Below are 19381 nucleotides of genomic sequence, written 5' to 3' on the forward strand. Positions count from 1 at the left end.
TTCTTGTGAACAATTTTCATAACCATTATTATTGTATCATAGTTCATCGTCATCAATAAACTTGATTTACGATCATTGGGGCATACGAGAAAGACGACATCTTTCGTCACACAATATTCTTGTCATGTAAATAAACTAAAAAGTGAAAAAGCATCCCCTGTGAACAGGAAGTACAAGTAGCTGTATAATATCCCTAAAGTCATGAGGGGTGGAGCCTGACGGACAGCTTCCACGTTTATGTTTTTGAAACTCTGAAAGAAATTGACAACATGTACAAATGTGATAGTAAACCAGTTACAGCTTGATAAATTGATCACAAACAGGCTGCCTTTTAAGACACCTGCGGCAGATATTGTGTATCCAGCAGGTTCCAGAGTATAAATGCAATAAGATAACTCAGGTGGTTTAGGCATTTGCTGGAGAGAGTTGTGTGTTGTCTACTCAAACATTGACTCATCATAAAATAGCAGAGGGTTAATGTGCCCGTAACAAGCAGGTCCCTGGATTGTTTTTTGTGAACACGGCTCAATTAGTTTCTGTTATTATTACAGATATCCTTAGTGTCTTTGTTTCAGTGTGATTGGTGGCAAGGCGGTAATCTGTAGCTAGCTCTCCTAAGAGTTGAATGTGTGTGCTGATGGCCCTTCAAGTGAGGTCCTTGTACTAGACCCAGCTGGAACTGACAATAAGACACCTCCTTCACACCTTGTTGATCCAAAAGCAGAGGACAGAAAGTGTAGGTACTCCGGAGTGAGTCCCTGTGTCATGCCTGCAGGGCCATTTCAATCGCAACATTGCAGTCGATGCAGGTGCTCCCTTTCCTTACTTGGGTGCAGTTTAAAGAATTAGAGTTTGGGACAACCGTCCTGTCACATATTGCTACTGTGCACAGATATTGTGTCAGTACCACTACACTGCGTTTACTTAACACCACGACACCCCGACCACGCCCCTGCTCCATGCTATCACGACCCCCAGGTGACCAGAATATACTGGATGGGTCCCATCTCTCCCCTCCCCCAGCAGTCCCATGTATAACAGTGTATGCAGGACAGCCATTTCTGTATAACTGATTCGCCTTAACAGGCCCTAGTCTAGAGCTACAATTTAGGCTCTATGACTTCGCGATGCAGTTATTTTCTACAAACCCACGGGTCAAGATTTCAAAACGTTACCTTTTTTCGATTCAAACTCAATACAACGTAGAGTGTAATTAAACACCTATTTGTTACGTCCAAATAAATATCGCCGTCACTTCATTACCATTTTCACAGCAAGCGACCAGTGGCCTGCATTGACCATTTTGGATGAGTCTTCAGGTGCAATGCAAAATGTTCCCAAATCACTTTCTGGGGATTGACTGGTGGATTGCAATGGCAATCTGGACACTGCCGACCAATCAGAAAAACTCCTCGAACTACAATAACTTTGCCCGATTGGACAGCATCTCTTAATTGTGTGGGGTGAGGAGGTGCTCTATTCCAAGTCCCAAATCTGGAAACAACCACACCTCGTCAAGTGAAGGTAGAGTGAAAGAACTGAACACCACTCACCTGCTCCCTGGGGGCTTCCAGACCTTTGTCCGCGCTCCTCCAACTGCCGTCCCAGCCCGCCTTGACACTACCTTTCTTCAGCGCTCCTCCACGCCCCTGCCACCTACCCGCGTCACAGCCTGGCCTCAACTACACGAAGCGCGCACCCATTGGTCCACACCAGCCAGCTGACTCGTGGGATAAGAGCACGTGGATGACTGTTTCTTTTCCACAAGTCCTGACGTCACTTCCTCGTTTCAGAGAGGCGAAGCATGGCAGCAAAAGAGAAAAGGGAACATTTATTTCCTGTCTAATCAAAATGTTTTAAGCACCTCGAGCAAAATTGCTCTCACCGCAGCGGTCGTCTTCTGAAAGAGTTGTATTAGTTATTCAATCTGAAAGAGACACGTTAGTGATAGATTCCTTACCTTAGAATATCCCCAGGCGTCAGACTGGATCCGGAAATTTTTTGCGTAGCAGTACCCATGCGCGTTGGTAGGCGTCGTCTGCGGCACCGCGTCCGTTGAGGGCGCTGTGATGTCGTCGGAGTCCTTAGACGACGCCTGCGCGCGCTGACGTCAGTTCTTTTTTCCGCGCCATCAGCGCAGATCTGGAAAAAGTGGTACCTTAGTCACTTTTTGACTAAACTTTTTGATCTTTTTGATCATCCTTTTTCGAAGTTTTCGACTCCAAACGGTGCCGTTAGGGATGCCAGGTTTTAAGCCCTGTGAGGATTGCGACCGGCTGATGTCGGTCACCGACCCTCACCGTCGGTGTCTCCACTGTCTCGGCGTCGATCACGACGACAAGGCATGTTCCGACTGCCGGGCCCTAACTTCAAAGGCTAGGCGGGAGCGGTCCCGCAAGCGGCTCGAACTCCGGCAGTGAGCCCCGCGCCGAGAACGGTCCTGGTCCGGACGGAGGTCGAGGGACCGGTCGCGGGAGAGGAGCCATCGAAGCTCCGGGAGTCGACATCGGTCGAAGTCGTCCGGTAAGCACAAGAACTCGAAGAGACGTCATCGCTCTTCCGACTAGTAACCACCCACCCACCCCCGACACTCGCGCGACGTGACGTGGCGGGGGGGGGGGGGGGGGGGGTCCGGGTGACACCGCCCACACGGCTTCGTTGGAGTCGCAGGCGCCGTGTCCGGCCCCATACCCTCCGGTCCCTGGGCCTCTCGCAACACCGGAGGAGATCGAGCGGTTCCTCATGACCATGAGGTCCCTCACTCCTCCGACGGGCTCCGCGGCGCCTTCGGGCCCAGCAGACCCGTCTGGGGGTCCTAGCGGGTCGGGGGCTTCGGCCCAAACGCCATCGGGTGCTTCGGCTCCGGCGCCTTCAGGCCCAGCGCCGCAGGCCGCCGCTGGATGCGGCTCCGGATCCGGGTCGTCGCCGGTGGACTTAACGACCTCCCCGGCGCTGGTCTCTCAGGTGTCGCCCCCGGCGCAGTCTTCGGGCGGCGCCGTCCCCGATGCCTCCCTTGACCCGATCCCGGCACCGCTTCAGACGCCGTTCGGAGAGTTCACTTTACATGAACCGGCCCCATCATTTGCTAATCCTGAGTACCAGGAGATGGGTGATGAGGGGTCTGAGGACCCTCTGACACGTGAATGTCATTCCCAGGAGGACTGGACAGGTGAACTTGGGGATGCCAGTGGTCTGGACACTTCGCCGGACACTGGCTTTGTCTCACCTCCTACCGCGGCTACGGAGGAGGGGGCAACCTACAGTGTGGTGTTGATGAGGGCGGCCAAGGCCTTGGGCCTTGAGCTCCCCGTCGCGGCCGTGAGGACTAACCTCCTCACTGAGGTCCTTAAGCCGCAGTCCTGCTCAACCGAGCCTCTGCTGCCGTTTAACGAGGCCTTAACAAACGTTCTTTTGGGCACTTGGTCCAAGCCCGCTACAGGTTCGCCTGTAGATAGGAACGTGGCCAGACTCCACCGCCCGGCCCCGGGCGACCCTTGTTTCCTGTCCACCCACCCTACCCCTGAGAGCCTGGTGATCCAGGCCTCAAATTCCCAGACCGCATTCCCATCGGCGCCGCCTGACAGGGAATCTAAGAGGTATGAGCAATACGGCAAAAAAGTATTCTCCTCCTTGAGTCTGGGACTGCGGTCTTCCAACACCGCATGCCTCTTGGGCCGCTACACCCACACTCTGTAGGATACGGTCGCGGACGTGCTGCCAGAATGCCCGTTGGAGGTACGGGCTAAACTCGGCCAAGCCCTTGTGGAAGGCCGAGATGCGGCACGTTATTCTATCCGGTGTGGACTGGATACCACCGACTCTCTGGGCAGAGCGATGGCAACGACGGTGGCGATTCGTCGCCACGCCTGGTTGAGATCCGCCTACTTCTCGGCAGATGTCCAGAACACGCTCATGGACATGTCGTTTGATGGCCGTCGCCTTTTTGGCGACAAGGCAGACCATGTGCTTGAGCGCTTTAAGGACTCCAGGGCTACGGCCAAGTTCTTGGGCCTCTCGGCCCCGCGTCAGCAATCGGCTGCCTTTCATTCCTTTCGTGGCCACGGAAGGGGTGTACCCACACGTGCTGCCAGCCACGCTCCGCAGGGTAATACCCAACGCAGTGGCGGCCGTGGAAACCGCCGTGGCGGCGGTCGGGGACAACGGCGAGGTCAGTCCACGCCTTCCCCCGCAGCATCCGCCTCAAAACCCTCCTAGTCCGTGCTTTCAGGCCCATGTGACGCCAGTGGGGGGCAGGGTTCACCATCACCTCCTCCACTGGCGCACTGTCACGTCGGACAGGTGGGTGCTGCAGATCGTCCGATGGGGCTACTCCCTCCCCTTCGAGGTGACTCCTCCAGCCATGCCACCGCAGAACCACTGTGTATCGGGGGATCATTTGCGACAGTAGGAAGTTACGGCCCTCTTGGCCAAGGGGGCCATCGAGCGCGTTCCTGGGCCAGAAGTAGGATGTGGTTGCTACTCCCACTACTTTCTGGTACCCAAGAAGGGCAAAGGGGGTCTACGCCCTATCTTGGACCTAAGGAACGTCAACGGCTTCCTCCGGAAGGAGAAGTTCAAAATGCTGACACTGGCTCAGGTCTTGGCTGCCCTGGACCCAGGAGACTGGATGGTAGCGTTGGACTTGCAGGACGCTTATTTCCACATCCCCGTCCTGCCGGCCCACCGGCGCTACCTGCGGTTCACGGTTGGCCAAGAGCACTTTCAGTATACCGTACTCCCCTTCGGCCTTACCAGCGCCCCACGGGTGTTCACAAAGGTGATGGCGGTGGTCGCAGCTCATCTGCGCAGGTTAGGGGTTTCAGTCTTCCCCTACCTCGACGACTGGTTGTTGAAGGCGGGCTCGCCCCAAACAGTAGTCAGCCACCTCCAGACGATGGCAGAAATCCTGCATCAGCTGGGGTTTTCTATCAATCTGCCGAAGTCACACCTGTGTCCCTCTCAGAAGCTCCTCTTCATCGGAGCGGTTCTCGACTCGGCGCGGTTTCGGGTTTATCCTCCCGAACAGCGGGTCCGGGATATTCAGGCTCTGATTCCACTCTTTCAACCTTTATCCCGGGTCTCGGTCAGGTTGACGCTGCGGCTTCTGGGGCTGATGGCCTCCTGCATCCTACTGGTGCGTCACGCCAGGTGGCGGATGCGGGCTCTGCAGTGGGACCTGACGTTTCAGTGGGCCCAGCATCAGGGCCACCTGTCCGACCACGTCCTGATCTCGGAGGGCACTGCGAGACAGCTGCAGTGGTGGCTCACGGACCGCGATTGGGTCAGCGGCAGATCCCTCTCCCTTCCCCAACCGGAGCACGTAGTTGTGACGGATGTGTCCCTCCACGGCTGGGGAGGCCACATGGGAGAGGCGAAGATCAGAGGCCTCTGGTCTCCAGCGGAGGCCCGGCTCCACATCAACCTTTTGGAGCTGCGGGCGATTCGTCTAGCACTGAAGGCATTCCTCCCCTCTGTCCGGGGGAGTGTAGTGCATGTGTTCACGGACAACACCACCGCCATGTGGTACTGCAACAAACAGGGCGGGGTGGGGTCGTGGAACCTTTGCCAGGAGGCTCTGCGCCTCTGGCAGTGGCTGGAACGCCAGGGCGTGACCCTGGTGGCTCAACACCTGGCAGGTTCTCTGAACGCCAGGGCGGACGAGCTCAGCCATCGGTGCATGATGGATCACGAATGGCGTCTGAACTCGGACGTGGCGCAAGGCCTCTTTCAGCAATGGTGAGAGCCTTGGTTTGATCTATTCTGCACCGAAGTGGATCAGCAACTGCGCGGACGAACTCGCCCCTCTGAGGACCCCGCCCAGCAGATCCTGCAGCAGAAAAACACCATGGTTCACCGACGAACTCAAGTGCTCCAAGAAGAACTGTCGAGCCCTCGAGAAAGCCTGGAGAAGGGAACCAACGACGGACAACATGACCACCCTCAAGCTCGCCACCCGGAAACACCACCAACTGATCCGCGCCACCAAGAAAAATGCATACAAGGACCGGCTGGACAACAACGCACACAACTGCAAGGAACTCTTCAACATCGTGAAAGAGCTCTCCAACCCCAACGCCGGAAACAACGACATCACCCCGTCGCAAGACCTCTGCAACTCCCTCGCGTCCTACTTCCACAACAAGATCGCGGACATACACAACAGCTTCAACAACCAACCAACGCAAGCCACAACCGCAACGACGCCACCATCCACCACCCTCCGCACCTGGACCCCGATCAGCACCGAAGACACCATCCGCACCATGAACTCCATCCACTCCGGATCTCCGACTGACCCCTGCCCTCACCACGTCTTCAACAAGGCCGACGCTGTCCTCGCACCCCACCTGCGGGACATCATCAACACCTCCTTCGACTCCGCCACCTTCCCTGAGAGCTGGAAGCACGCCGAACTCAGCGCTCTCCTCAAGAAACCCACAGCAGACCCCACCGACCTCAAGAACTACCGTCCCATCTCGCTCCTCCCGTTCCCGGCCAAAGTCATCGAGAAGACCGTCAACAAACAGCTGGCCGCCTTCCTCGAGACGAATGGATCCCTCGACCCCTCACAGTCCGGCTTCCGAGCGAACCACAGCACCGAGACCGCCCTCATCGCCGCCACCGACGACCTTCGAACTCTGATGGACAACGGAGAAACAGCGGCCCTCATCCTCCTGGACCTCTCCGCGGCTTTCGACACTGTCTGCCACCGCACCCTAGTACAGCGCCTCAGCAACATCGGAATCCAGGAGAAGGCGCTGGAATGGATCACCTCCTTCCTCGACGGAAGAACACAAAGAGTCCGCCTACCACCGTACAAGTCAGAGGCCACCAAAGTCATCTGCGGCGTACCCCAAGGATCCTCGCTGAGCCCAACCCTCTTCAACGTATACATGAGCCCCCTCGCGGCCATCGCACGCCAACACAACCTGAACATCATCTCCTACGCCGACGACACCCAGCTGATCCTCTCCCTGACCAACGACCCCGCCACCGCCAGAGCCAACCTGCACGAAGGGATGAGAGACGTAGCCGAATGGATGACGACCAGCCGCCTGAAACTGAACTCAGACAAGACGGAGGTCCTCATCCTGGGCTCCACGCCCTCCGCCTGGGACGACTCCTGGTGGCCCCCCGCCCTGGGCACCGCACCCAAACCGACGGACCACGCACGCAACCTGGGCTTCATCCTGGACTCCTCCCTCTCCATGACCAGACAAGTCAACGCCGTCTCCTCGTCATGCTTCAACATCCTGCGCATGCTACGTAAGATCTTCCGGTGGATCCCCACCGAGACGAGGAAGACGGTCACCCAAGCCCTCGTCACCAGCCGACTGGACTACGGCAACGCCCTCTACGCCGGAACCACTGCCAAACTACAGAAGAGACTCCAGCGGATCCAGAACGCCTCGGCGAGACTCATCCTCGACATCCCCCGACGCAGCCACATCTCCGGACACCTGAGAGATCTGCACTGGCTCCCGGTCAACAAGAGAATCACCTTCCGGCTCCTCACCCACGCGCACAAAGCCCTACACGACCAAGGCCCGAGCTACCTCAACAACCGGATCAACTTCTACACTCCCAAGCGCCTCCTCAGATCAACCAACCACGCCCTCGCCACCGTCCCCCGCATCCGAAGAGCAACAACAGGAGGAAGATCCTTCTCCCACCTGGCCGCCAAGACCTGGAACTCACTTCCGACCAATCTGCGCCTGACCCAAGACCACCTCTCCTTCAGGAAGAAGCTCAAGACCTGGCTGTTCGAGCAGTAGCGGCACCCCCCCCCTCCCAGCGCCTTGAGACCCTACGGGTGAGTAGTGCGCTATACAAATGACCTGATTGATTGATTGATTGAAGAGAACGCGCAATGTCATCAGTGCTGCTCGTTGGAATTTCCAAGGCGGCACTCGCGGGAAGAGCGTAGGCTCAGCTTCTACCCGTAAGTGCGCGGTGCACATGGTGGTGCGCTGTTGCTTTTCGGGAGGGTGCGCGGGGTTGCTGGGACTGAGTCCTTTTCACAACTCAAATCCCCGGTGATGTTTTCACACTGTTGCACACCTGTTCAGACTTTGACAAGTAACGCTGGTGTTGAATAATACGTACAATTTTCGACTTACGTAGCATGGTGTGAGTAGCAACAGCTCTGTTGTTTATTTTGATTTTAATTCTTATTTTGATCTTTTTTTATGGTTACCGTTTTTAACTATGGTATAAGTATTTGCAAATAAAACCAGCACTGCCTCTCCCCTACCTCCACCACCACCGAGGAACGCGCAGTAATGACTGCAAAAATGCAACAACAACAAAAATAAATAGCCGGAAACAGCTCATGAATCCCTCCCCTCCAGGACTCCGTGACCGGCCTCGTGGTTGCCATGGCAATGTTTCAGGAAATCGGCTTGCGACACCACAAGTCAGGTCACGGAGTCCTCAAAAGGAGGGAGTATAGCGGACAAATCATCCAAACAGGGTCATTGTCCAATGGCAGGCCTCCGTTTCGCGAGGCCGGCCAGTGGCAGAAGGGGCGTTGTTTCATGCCCCTTCTTGCTTACAAGAACTCTCGCCTGTGACAGCGCATGCGTTGCAATGCAGGCTTCGACCTAAAAAGTGGCTATAGGATTTCCATCAACTGCCCTTCGTGGCCAGTGTCATCATCTGGAACTCCTGCTTTCCTACCACAACACCTCATAGTTAAAGAAGGTGCCTCTGTGGATTGGATGACGTACTAGTCATTGGCAATTCCTCAAAAAAGGAAAGCCCTTGAAAAAGAAGTAACCAACTTGGTCGCCAGCATAGACAGTATACGCCTACGATCCTATGTTAGAGCAGTCAATGAGCAGGAGTTCCAGATGATGGCACTGGCCACGAAGGACAGTTGATGGAAATCCTATAGCCACTTTTTTGTTGTTGTACGGAGATTATATTAATGAGAAGTTAGATGGTGTCACACACGGTTTGGGGGCTGTATGTTCAGTAATTGCATTTCTCATTGTAGTTGTGTGACCACCAGATTCCAGTTGTTTTAACTACCATGGAATTGGGGATTGAATCTGTAGTTAGTCGGTAAATATTTTCCTTTTGACCCTTGTTCTCTTGTGGAACTGTGTAGAGTAAGAGGTCAACACTCCCAGTTCAAGGTACTTCCGTTTGGCATCACTATGACCCCAAGGGTTGTTATTAAGTGTTAAGCGATGGTAGCCGCTTACCTCAGGAGGGGAGGAACTCCTGTCTTTTCCTACCTCCACAATTGCATGATCAACAGCTCAAGCAGGCTGTTATATTAACCAACACCCAGACTGCATTCACCCTTCTGCACAGCCTGGGGTTCACAGTCAACACTACTAAGTCACACTTGGAGCCGCTTCAGATTCAACCTTTGTTAGGGGAAGTACTCAACCATATGGTCGTCAAAATCTACCCCAGCTCACAAAGGGTGCAAGCACTCCATCCACTTCTAGTAAGGAATGATTGCTTCATGCATTGCCCTAGTGCCCCATGCCGGACTACATATGCACCCGCTTCAGGAATGTCTGTCAAGCCAATGGTTACAAGTGGAGGAGGGTCAGTTGGAGGACCAAATGTTGGTGAGGACCAGCACCCATCACTCTCTGCAGTGGTGGAACAGAAACAATCTATTGCAGGGCAGGCGCTTTGCAGACCCAGTTCCGCAAGTGACCATCACCACAGATGCATCTCTAGTTGTTTGAGGAGCACACCTCAACAGCATGACAGTCCAAGGCCTGTGGCCACCTCATAGGGGCCTCCACATCAACCATTTGGAACTGTTAATCCTTCATCTAGCTCTCAAAGCCTTTCTTCAGAGGATTAAATAGAAGGTAGGCCTTCTATTTAAGCCAAGTCCCACCTACAAAAACAAGGTGGCACTTACTCCCCTCTACTATCTGCCATAGCGCAGCAAATCTGGTGCTGAGCCATCCATCACCAAGTTCATCTGCTGGCAAAGTATCTTCCAGAAGTGGAAAACTACTTCAAAGACCTGCTTAATAGAGTGCAGCAACAAGTCCACGAGTTGGTACCCCACCCTCCAGTCCTAGTTCCTTACTTCCAGAGATGGGGCACCCCAAACATAAACCCTTTCACCACGCATGAAAAGGCAAAATGGCCAAACTTCACTGCAAGGTTTCTGCACCCCCAGTCCATGGACAGTGCTCTGTGGATAAATTGGTCAGGGATCTTTGTGTACTCTTTTCCTCCTCTACCGCTGATTCCTTTTATGGCCAGGAAGCTCAAGCAAACATCCCTCACTCTCACCGAGGTGGCTCCAACGTGGGTCAAACACCCATGGTTCTCAACCCTCCTAGAATGTCCATTGTCCCCCCACGAGGGACTCCCCAACAGGCCGGGCCTTCTCGCACAAAACCATGGGAATGTAAGACACCGGACAACAGAACCTTGCGATTTGACTCCTGCAGTCCTAGAGTTTGGCTACCTTCACCTACCTCAAGAGTGCTTTGACATAATCTGAGAAGCTCTTAGGCCCACTACATGCACTTGCTATGCTTCTAAGTGAAAGCTTTTTTGTCCACCAGAGTACTCCAATGTACACATACACTCCTATGCCTATGGTGCAAGACATGATTTGCTAATTCCTGCACTTAAATAAGTCAATCCGTTACATCATGCCACCATTTTTGCATATATATAAACAGGTAATCCTCTTCAAAATTCTTGTAATTAAAGCTTTTATGGAGGGCCTTAAGTGTATCATTCCACCAAGGGTAACCACAGCCACAGTCTGACATCTCAATGTTGTCCTCACCACACTTAGTCCACACCACCCCTTTGAGCCTCTGCATTCTTGTCCTTTCTCTTTCGGAAGGTTGCTTTCCTGGCATATTAGTGAATTGCAGGTCTTCACATAGCAGGAACCTTTTGTCCAGGTATATCAGGACAGAGTGATTCTTAGACCCAATCCAGAAGTCTTATCCAAGGTGATCTCCTCATTCCACCTTAATCAGGCCATTGAGCTTCCAGTATTCTTTCCACACCCAGATTCTGTACCTGAAAGGGCACTTCACACACTTGATCTCTTATGCTCTATAATATTAGAACCAAATCAGTTCACAAAACTGTTTGTGGCCATTTCACAGCCTTGTAAAAGTCGTATAATTCTTAAGGTGGGGATTACAAGGTGCATTGTCAAATGGATCCAAAGCTAAAAGAACCCTACCTTCCCGCCTCCATGCACACTCCAACCACAAACCGTATGCTGCTATGGCCTTTCTTGGGAATATAGCCAAGGCATGTATTTGTAAAGCTGCTACATAGTCCACTCTACACACTTTCACAAAGCATTATTATGTGAACTAGAGTTGCTCATACTGTCCTCTAGATTTTGTTTCGGACCTCTGCACCATCCACTGGCAATCCACCTCCTAGGGGAGTACTGCTTTACAAGCAATACACAGCATGGGTATCTACAGCCACTAGTCTATGAACAGATTATGTGTTTGTTGCATGTAGTACTGTAGATTCACATGTGCCCACCTTCCTAACGGGAAGCCAGCGTTTGTTACAGATATCTTTCACGTAATACTATACGCTTTCTATAAGCATGGCCACTATTCTTTTCTGATCACTACTAAATTCTTACTCTCACCCGCCCATGCGCATCCATGACCAGAGGAGTCACCAAGACCTTGTGACTCAAAAGACTTCTTAGAAGAAAGCCAGTTGTATTCCTCGGAGCCTAACACTAGATGGCTGAAGTATGCACAGCATGCGATCTACAGCACTACATGCAACAAACAAATGCTTACAGGGTAACATAATCCTTCACTGCCTCTGCTGTTCAGCCTTGATGATCTTTTATAGTATCACATGCAACCCTCTCTTCTCCCTTTCTGAGACTTTAAATCTATAGGTACATATGTATATTCTATTAGTACTTGTTTAAATAATCAGAGCAGATCGGCTTCTGGGAGAGAGTGGAGCTCTGTTTCTCTCCATCTGGTTAGCTGAAGTTTGTATCCTCCAATGAGGTGGGTGGTCTACGTGTAGCCTGTTGCTGTTTTTATGAGGTTTGAATGTATATGTACGCTGCTGGGTTAACCTTGATTTCCCAGCTTTCCAACCCTGGTGTGCCAATAATTCCAGCATGTTAATTGATTATAGACATCAATGCTAGAGAATTGTGGTTAAGTTAAGTAACTTTTTCTTACTGGTGGTGTTTGGTGTGTGTGGCTGGCGAACATTTCCATTGTGGGTATGTCACCCTGGAGGATTTGTGTGCACATTTCTCACCCAATATTCAGTAGTTAAGTATAGTATATTGCTGAGGATGCAGAGTTTCCCTTTATCAGATTTACTGTGGGGTATTTTGTGGGTGATGCATTTAGTAAGAAATATGTTGTGCTGGAAATGTATACGCATAGAAAGCTCATTGTCCTCAAGATTCTATCATTTTACATATTAAGACATATTAACCTTCAGTTAGTCATCCCCAAGTACTAACAGTAGATGAATCTAATCTCATGAGACAAATACTACACCGACATTTCACACTGTCAATGTTTATAGTAAAATAAAAAAGTTAATGTAAAAAATTATGTACAGACCCTTGTATAGGTTAAGCCGGTAATTAGGGTAACCTGGCCTGGCATGTGCTAAATGATGAGGATGCACCCTGATCTAGTTCAGCTGGGTCAAACGTATGCACCGAACCAACAGTTAAAGTGCATACTGAAGGAATAATCTCAAAGTTGGAAACTTGAAAGGGGCACTAGATGGGTTGCCACTATTGTTCACACTATCGGTTATAGCAGGGTAGATGGTATTACATATTTTGGGTAGATGGAGATTAGTTATCTACGTATATTTGGCATTAAAAGGGCATTGAAAAGGGGTGGTGGCTGAGAGAATGCTGAGCAGTGAATTTCCCGAAACATAACAGAGTGGACGAAATAAAGCTTACTGGCAAGTGAGGATGAGCTCCACCAGTGCCAGGTTTAAATTGATTCAGTTTTATTATTTACTAAGTGTATCTCATACCACATAAGCTATCTAGAATATACTAAAATAGACCACTTATATGTAGTAGACGCGAAGAGCTAGTGGCCAGATTCTTACATATGGTTTTGGATTGGCCACATATACAAGAATGCTAGAATGTAGTAGTAATAAACTTACAAATAGTGACAGATCCCTGCCAGGAAAAACAGTTGAACACTGCCACCTATAGAGCATCTTTCCCAGAAATAAAAAACACAACATGAAAGGAATATTTGCAGCTTTAGGGGAGCCCTTTCTCTTATCTAATGGGTGGTGATTCTTTAGGTAAGAGAAAGGGCTCCAAGATACGAAATGTGGAGGACAGACATGGAGTGGACGCTGACAGAGGAACATCCTAGCAACTCAGTGCGAAAAGATGAGTTTACTGCATAAGATTTATCATAACCGGTTGAAATGTTGAGGCTTATGTTTGGGTGGGCAGTTGTGGTGGGAAATATACACTCGGGATGTTGCACCGGCACCCTTCAAGAAGAACCTCCACCCCCACAGATCTGCCCAGGGGGGTCTGTAATCATATGAGTAACCGAGAACAGGATTGGATTTGTGCAAGAGTATGACTACTCCCCTGTAGCCCCTGGCAAACCCTGCATGGTTACATGTAGCCAAATATTTTCAGGAAAGGGCAGTTCGAACCCAAAAGGTGTGTTTCCTGCAACATCAGAATGGGTGGAGACGATGAGCATATATGAGGACTGCCGTTCTTGTAGTTCTGTCTAGGAGACCATTAATGTTCCAGGTTAATGCTGTGTGACCCACCATGGAGTGGTTGGTGTGATGTGTGGTGCCCATCCTTTGGATGGCGGATAGCGCTGATGAGGAGAGACGGAGATGTTCCAAGGGGAAACTGTTATGGGTTGTTGTGTTAGAAGCACCATGTATGTATTGTATAACACATCAGCAAGTCAATCATGACAGAAAACAAACTTAACAGACATCCCATCTCCTTGCCGAATACGTCCTTCCGTTAAGCATCTGTTGATGCCAAACAATCAACTCCAACATTCAACTTTAAGATAGAAAGTTTAGAATCTTCAAGGTGTCATTATGGTGGCTTCACTGCATTGAGTCGATTCTTTTAAATTTCACCACCGCTGCATATCTGCGATTGACTTAAGGGTATTCATTGTGGATCACTTGCTTGCTGGTCAGTGGGTTAATTCATGGGTTAATCTTCATGGTCGAGCCCTCCCTCAGCATTCAGTTGGTTCCCCGGTGTCCCTGAGGCAGTAGAGCCGTTGCATGTCCAAGCCTCCTTGCCAGAGGAGTTCTGAGAGCCCGTGGAGAGTCTGCGCAAACCGCGAGTTCGAGTGCATTGACGTTTAGGTCTGGGGGCCACATGGAGATTTTCATCCTCTGGGAAGCCTCCGGTGCCACCACAAAGCGTCGCAAGGATGGACTTTCAGCTGCCTATTCCTATACCGCTTCCTGGGTATCAAAGAAATGGGAGCAGCCTTCATAAATCACCTTCAGTTTCGCTGGGAAGATGAGCATATGTTTAAGGTTCAGGGCCCTGAGTTTTTGTTTTGACTGGTCAAAGGACCTGTGTGTTTCCCAGGTATAGTCTTGTAATATCAAAATTCGAGATCCTTGAATTGTTAGTGCCCCGGTTTTGCGTGCTACACAAAGGAGGGCGTCTCTATCACTGTAGTTAAGGATCTTGGCAATTAGTGGATGTGGGGGTGTGCCCGACGGATCGGCATTAGGCCAATGATCTGTGCGACCCCTCAATCACAAACCATTATGAAAGGGTGTTCTTTGGTAACCACGACTGCAGCTAGTCTCGCAGGAAGGTCGCAGGATCAGAAATGTTATGTATGCATCTAGATGCCTGAAATTGGGTCACTGGGGCAGCAGTGAAAGTCGTCCCTCGTCGTCCCGCTTACTCTCTGACGAGGAGAGCCGTACAAGGAGTGAAGTGTGTTTGTTGAAGCTGTATCAGGGTATATAAGGGCCTCTTGGTCATGTAGATAGTTCTGGGCCAATTGGTCAGGTGGATAAATACATTTGGTCTGTAACAGTCAATGTCCTGCCTCCACAAGAACTGGGCTGTGTCAACAAGGTGTGTGAGTGTGGCCCTCAGCCCAGCTACGTTACTCCAATAGGGCCTGGTCCCCTTGAAGCCAGCCCCAGACGGACGACACTCACTCAAGAAAAGGGGTGAATGAGGGCGCACCTCCAAAGAGCAATCGGTGGCCTTGCAGCAGCACCCACTATGTCAGGGCGAGGTCCCAGTTGTAGGTGGGCAGCAACCTAACACACTGGGGTGATGGCCAGTCCCTCTGCCAGAACTATGTGACATCCAGATAGTTCCCCGCACAGGGCCCACACCTGCTACGATTCAACGTTTCCCACTCTCACCTCTGTCTCCAAGGTGGGTGGGGTGGCATCAGGGCCACACCCAGTCCACGTCCCAGCATGCGTGATACCACAACGGGCTATGGCCCCAGCAATGGGAGGGCAACTTCAGTGCCCCGCAGCCATGTCTAGGTGTGTCCCGAAGATGGTTCAGCCACAGCAGAGGAGGTGCCACTCCTTCTGGTCTCGGCACCGCACCGCCTTGGGCCTATGGAGCACCGCCGCTCCAGGTGAGAAGGCCACAAGGCTAGGGCACTGGCACCACTAGATCGCCAGACTGCCAAGAACTCAACTGGAGCCCTGGCGCAGATTCAGAGGCCCCCAAATCGCTGCCCAAACAGTTGCCAGGGCCCCTATATGGACCACTAGGTGTCTGGACCGCGCACAGCGGTCCGGATGGTGCAGGGTGGTAGGGATGGCAAGGAGCGCACTCAACATATCAACATATGTGCACTATCTTGCTTAGGTGAACCACGCCCAAACCATACAATTTTAACAAGAAAGCTGTGATAATTTGTGTACTTCCCTCATTTACTTCATGGACATACTCTTGCTTTAACATAGAGTAACTTTTGTAGAGTCCAAAGCCTGCGTTTCTCAAATTCCATTTCTAATACTTCCTTTCAGTTGAGGGGCCATCCAGCGGGTAGTTTGAGAATTGTGTTGTATAAACAAGAATAGAACGCTAAGCAGTTGGAGTTACTGACAGTGGAGAACTTGTCATGTTTTTCTGTCCCATTACTGCTAACTGCGGCACACTGCTTGGCACTGTCCACACCATGTGTTGGAATAGAGAGGTTTATGTAGAGTTCCTACGTTACTGCAGCAGGTGTGTTTCAGCCAAAGATGATGTATGTTTCCTTCATGCCCAGTTCTAAACGGTGTTTAATAGTTTTATAGGCAGCAGTTAGCAAAATGCAAGGTATGACATATTTTATCTTTCCACCGGAAATTGTCATTTTCAACAGATACGATATGTATTCAAGTAGGTGAAGCACACTTGATAATGTTGGTAAACTATTAGGAGCATGTCATGAAAGACTCAAGAGGTTTGTGTGCAACGGTTTGCACAAATTCTTTTGACCTTCTGGTGGCAGTATTGTTTAAAGTGATGCATAGAGACGTGGAAACCTTTTCAATCCTTGTTTCTTTCTTCTACAGCAACTGTAACACTGGACCCAAACACAGCTCACCTCTCCCTCATTCTTGCTGAGGGTCGTAAAAGTGTCCGAAGTGGAGCCAGAAAACAGAAGCTGCCAGACAAGCCTGAGAGGTTCACCCATCATCCGTTCGTCTTGGGGAAGGAGGGTTTCTCAACTGGCAAACACTACTTTGAGGTTGAGGTGGGGGAAAAGCAGAGCTGGATTGTTGGCATGTGCCATGAGTCCGTACCAAGGAAGTCAAGAAGCGATCTGATTCCAGAAAATGGCTTCTGGGGATTAACGTTGCACGGTACCTCATATGCAGCCCTCGCCACGCCTATGTCCACTTTCACACCCAGAGTCATCCCCCGAACCCTGGCAGTCTTCCTGGACTATGAAGCGGGTAAGATCATATTCTACAACATGGAAGACAAAACTCAGATCTACGCCTACTTGCCTTGCATTTTCACCCGCACCTTGCGTCCATTTCTGTGCCCTGATCGCGATGGCGCAAAAAACACTGGTGCTCTGAGGATCCGTCCAGTGATCGGATGGGATTAAGAAAGCACTGCCAATGGTTTTGCTTGTATGGGCTATGCTGTTCCTAATGTCTTGCTTTCCTTGTCACCATGTTAAGGAGAAGATTTAGTTGGCTATATTGTGCATAATGAATTCAAATCCAACAAGAATGATCATCCTGGAAATTGCTGCTCTGTCGCTGAGGGTCACAGTCCTGTACTTGTGATCGATAGGCTCGCTTGCCCATTAAGATGTTGATTTGTACATATTTATGTATTGTGTATAAAATGTGTATGAAACAGAAAGGCATCTGAGGGTGAATTAGTATTTGCAACAAAGCTGCTGTCATGCAACACCCATGTCACTTATCTGGAAAGACTGCTGATCAAAAACATCCACGTCTGCTCTTCTTGTAGCAACTGATCACTTTAAGCAAAGTTCAATTTGCACATTTACTAACGTTGGTATTGCGACTGATGCACACGAGGGATGTACATGAATTCATGGGCGGTGCCTGAGGTGTAGTGCAGTCTCCGCTGCTCTGGTGTTGACGTTTTGTGACGCTTGTGAAACAATGTGCTGGCTGGCATAGCTTTTATCTGCCTATTAAAAGTGACAGTGGTGAACTCAAATGTGCTATTTTTCTTTTTTTTAATATAAATAGTTTTACCTTTATGTACCGTTTTCTTTCTAAGCTACAGTAACGGACTCCCTTCACTGACCAGGTCTCGCTACCTCTCCACATCTTGAAATAATCAAACATGTTTAAATGTTTCAATTCTGTAGACCCTGGCCCTCTCCAATAAGGGGTATAGTAATGGATAGCCTTGCAGCTCATGATTTTTTTAAAAACTGACATGCTATATGTAGGAAACTGGACATTTAACACCTTTGAATCTAATGACGAGCTCAGCTCGTCATGAGCCACGCTGCTCGTGTGCTCGTCATGACCTTTAGAACGCTCGCATGCTGGGCTAATTCCCCTGCTGTGCGAGCGTTCTAAAGAAACAGGTGTGGTCATGACTAGCTCAACTCGTCATGAGCACACGACCACCGTGGCTCATGACGAGCTGACCTCGTCATGAGCACGGGGGCGCTGTGCTCGCCCCCCAGCACAGCAGGGGAATTTGCCAAGCTGCGAAGGGGTTAAGCTATAGGTAGAGAGGTTATCCAAGTTCAGGGTTGTTACTGGGATCAGTCGAAGAGCCAGTTCTTGGACTGATCCCCGCAACCACCAGCGCCTGGATACCCAAGCAGGTGATTAGCCACGCTTTACAAATCTGAATTGATGGATGAATTGATCGAGAGGCCACACTCTATGTGAGCTGTAGCTGGACCTCCCACAGAACCACATCGATCAAACACCTATTAATCCAGTTTCTATGGAGAAACCGTAGCTCACACGTGGCACTTTGCAGAGGCCTTCCTCAGACTAAGTCGTGTATAAGACACAAGGGCCACCCTACTGACATGAAACCAGGGTACTTGCAATTAAATAAAAAAAACAAAGGTTCCTGTGAATACTTAATGATTAATATTGATAAATGTATCCGGGCAATCGCAATAGAATGGGGATAGATGGACTTCCGAGAAAGAAATGACATGTAACACAGATTGTATAGAGAAACAAGGTAGTTATATGACCATTTCACATACGTTCTAGAATTCTCAGTGCAAAGTGTCCCAAGTGAAACCTTATCAGATTGGATTGTGACTTTTTGTGCCATTAAAGCAAGTTGTTCGAGACATATGAGCTGCAGATTACACACTGTGCATAGATGGCCCCCTAGTGTTAGGCCCGGATGTTTGCAGTTTGTTTTTGTTGTAGAAAAGTCTTTGGAAGTCACAGGATCCGTGACTCCTCCTTTGGATGATACTGCGCATGGGCATCGGCTCCATCCCCAGTTTGTTTTTTTGCGCCACCGGGCTCGGATGTGTTTCCAGCGCTCCATGTTGGAACCGATTTCCTGCGGCACGCAATCCTCCCCAGCTTCGAGAATTTAGTTTCGAACGCGTTTCCCGTCGACGCTACTCTTCAACATCGAGGACTTCGATTCCTGTCGTCCATGACGGCCTTCGGGCCTACCTAGGCCTTGACTCCAGCTCATGGAAAGGACGACATTTAAAAAGTGTCCTCAATGTGGGTCGAAGTTTCCCCACACCGACCTTCATGAGGTGTGTAATCTCTGCCTCTCCCCGGAACACGAGGCCAAAGACTGTTCCGCTTGTGCCTCCTTCCGCTCCAAAAAGACTATCCGGGACCGAAGAGCTAGGAGAACAATGGCTCGATCTCCAGCTCCGATTCCAGACGACCTCTTCGCAGAGGGCGT

General features: G+C 50.6%; 1 protein-coding gene across 2 annotated transcripts in view; it reads left to right on the forward strand.

Annotated features, from left to right (window-relative positions):
* LOC144756171 (E3 ubiquitin-protein ligase TRIM39-like) overlaps nucleotides 1–17683 on the forward strand; it is a 91830-nt gene extending 74147 nt beyond the window's left edge. For both annotated transcript variants that reach the window (XM_078645751.1, XM_078645752.1), the window contains exon 10: nucleotides 16552–17683. In XM_078645751.1, coding sequence (XP_078501877.1) covers nucleotides 16552–17093 — 542 coding nt within the window. In that variant the 3' untranslated portion in view covers nucleotides 17094–17683. The remainder of the gene's footprint in view (nucleotides 1–16551) is intronic.
* Nucleotides 17684–19381: the final 1698 nt, after the last annotated feature.

This window comes from Lissotriton helveticus, chromosome 5_1 (genome assembly GCF_964261635.1).
Source record: "Lissotriton helveticus chromosome 5_1, aLisHel1.1, whole genome shotgun sequence".
NCBI classification, from domain to species: Eukaryota; Metazoa; Chordata; class Amphibia; order Caudata; family Salamandridae; genus Lissotriton; species Lissotriton helveticus.